At 40.7% G+C, this 2,135-nt stretch overlaps 1 protein-coding gene across 3 annotated transcripts in view; it reads right to left on the bottom strand.

Moving 5' to 3' along the window:
* Positions 1-492: 492 nt before the first annotated feature.
* LOC107663198 (lysine-specific histone demethylase 1B-like) overlaps positions 493-2,135 on the bottom strand; it is an 8,636-nt gene continuing 6,993 nt past the window's right edge. For all 3 annotated transcript variants that reach the window (XM_016453365.1, XM_016453366.1, XM_016453367.1), the window contains exons 4-5: positions 1,375-1,464; positions 493-1,308 (exon numbers count right to left, since the gene is read on the bottom strand). In XM_016453365.1, the coding sequence (XP_016308851.1) occupies positions 1,137-1,308; positions 1,375-1,464 (262 nt within the window). In that variant the 3' untranslated portion in view covers positions 493-1,136. The remainder of the gene's footprint in view (positions 1,309-1,374; positions 1,465-2,135) is intronic.

The following is a 2,135-nucleotide window of genomic DNA, read 5'->3' on the forward strand; positions in this document are numbered from 1 at the left end:
AAAATAAATACACATGAACACAAGATTTCTACAACTGTATTTAACGTCTATTTTTTAAAACAGTTTTTCAAAAAAGGTGAATATTATAAAAAATATTGCAACTATTTTTTTATTTTATTTTTATGTACATTTTTTAACTTATAATTTTTTTATTTAATTTTATTTTTGTGTGCTTTTGATAAGCATGTTGCTTGCGACGCCAAGGTCATGGGTTTGATTTACAGTGAAATTACCATGTTTGAACTGATCATTTACATTGTAAGAGCCATAATTTGAATAATTAAATTTAACATTAAAGTTAGAAGTGCATGAGTAGGTATAATTTTAATGTGTTTGGATTTATATGTATATTTGTTAAACACCCCCCTTGTTCATTCTGTAATGGTTTGCTCCGTTTTATTATTGGACTGTCTTTAAGCGCCTTTTTTGGTGCCCCTTTGGGTAGAAAGAAAGAAAGAAAGAAAGAAAGAAAGAAAGACAGAGCTACACAGTTTTTTGACCGGTGTTTATTTTGTTTCTGTTTATTGAACAAGAACATCCAGTAAACGATTGAAATTTGAACGAAAACCCGAGTCAATTCTTTGCCCGAGAGAACAAGAAGAAAATGTATTGCTACTACATACATCTTCAATGCTGTGTACATGTCTTCAGATAAAAGTGTCTGCAAAATGCACAAATGTGCCTCAGAGGGCATTTAAGAACCTGACACAAAAAAATACTTGCTTTTTTATTATCATCATTTTGGGTCTTCACAGCTGCCGTTAACTGTTAAATTGTGGCTCAGATTGGCTTGCAGATGTCACAAATGTACTAAAAAATACTTTGCAGGCGCGTTGAGATTGTCACAAATTCAAAAAAATATCCTAGGTTCACCAGTGTTTCTGACAACTCAATTTTGTGCAAAATACTAATATTAACAGACACAACTTCTGATTTTAAAAATGTATTAGTATATGTTGACATTAACATGAACTAAGATAAAAAATGCTGTTGAAGTATTCACACTTACTAGTATAGTTAACAAATGAAACCTTACTGTAAAGTATTACCACATTAACAAAGCTAATTACTCAATACTTTAATAAGCATCAGACCATTTTGTTTAATCATACTGCATTGCTTTGCATGAACAAAGCTCAGCTTGGATTGTTCTGATGTTCACTGTGAAGGCTAAGGTGTCGTCTATGTAGGCGTCTCACCCAGTAGGGCAGCTGCTGGTCGGCCATGAAGGCTTTGAGGCTGGGCTTGCTCTTCCCATTGCTGGTCCAAACCCGCTTCCACGAGGAGGTCTCGTATCCGTCTTTGTGACTGCAGGAGCACAGACACGATTAGCGTGAAGTGCAGCAGGCGTTAGCCTCTTTAGCACTCACTCACCTCCTGTAGTAATGATCGAAGCACTCGTTACAGAAGTGCTCGCCGCACGACAGGTGATACCAGCGCAACGTGTAGCCGTTTCTAGCACACCTGTTGAAGACAGATGAGCGATCAACAGTGAAACACACGCAACACTCGATACAGCAGAGAGAGAAACACACACACGCTGACACTCACTCTCACACTCACTCTCACACTCTCGCACAATCACACACACACAATCACACTCTCTCTCACTCTCACACTCACACGCACACTCAGTCATGCTCATTCACGCTCACACTCACGCACACACACACGCACACACACACACACACACACTCACTCTCTCTCACACTCTCAATAACAGCGCTAATAAGTGGGGGGCGTGGTGGCTTTGGCGATCGGCGCTCCAGTCAATCTACTCCACAGCCAATCACGGGCCCCTCCTTGCTCGTGCCCCGGGGCTTCAGCTCACGCTCTCGCTCACACAATCACACACAATCACACTCACACACACTCACAAGCACGCTCACACACACACACACACACTCTCACTCACGCACACTCACTCACGCTCACACACACACACACACTCTCACTCACACACACTCACACACAACTCACACACACTCAATCACACACACACTCAATCACACTCACGCACAACTCACACACACAATCACACTCACTTACACACACTCACACTTACACACAATCACACTCACACAATCACACTCACGCTCACACACACACACACACACACACACACACACACATAC

Source organism: Sinocyclocheilus anshuiensis, unplaced genomic scaffold (genome assembly GCF_001515605.1).
Source record: "Sinocyclocheilus anshuiensis isolate Anshui unplaced genomic scaffold, SAMN03320099.WGS_v1.1 scaffold2125, whole genome shotgun sequence".
Taxonomy (NCBI): Eukaryota; Metazoa; Chordata; class Actinopteri; order Cypriniformes; family Cyprinidae; genus Sinocyclocheilus; species Sinocyclocheilus anshuiensis.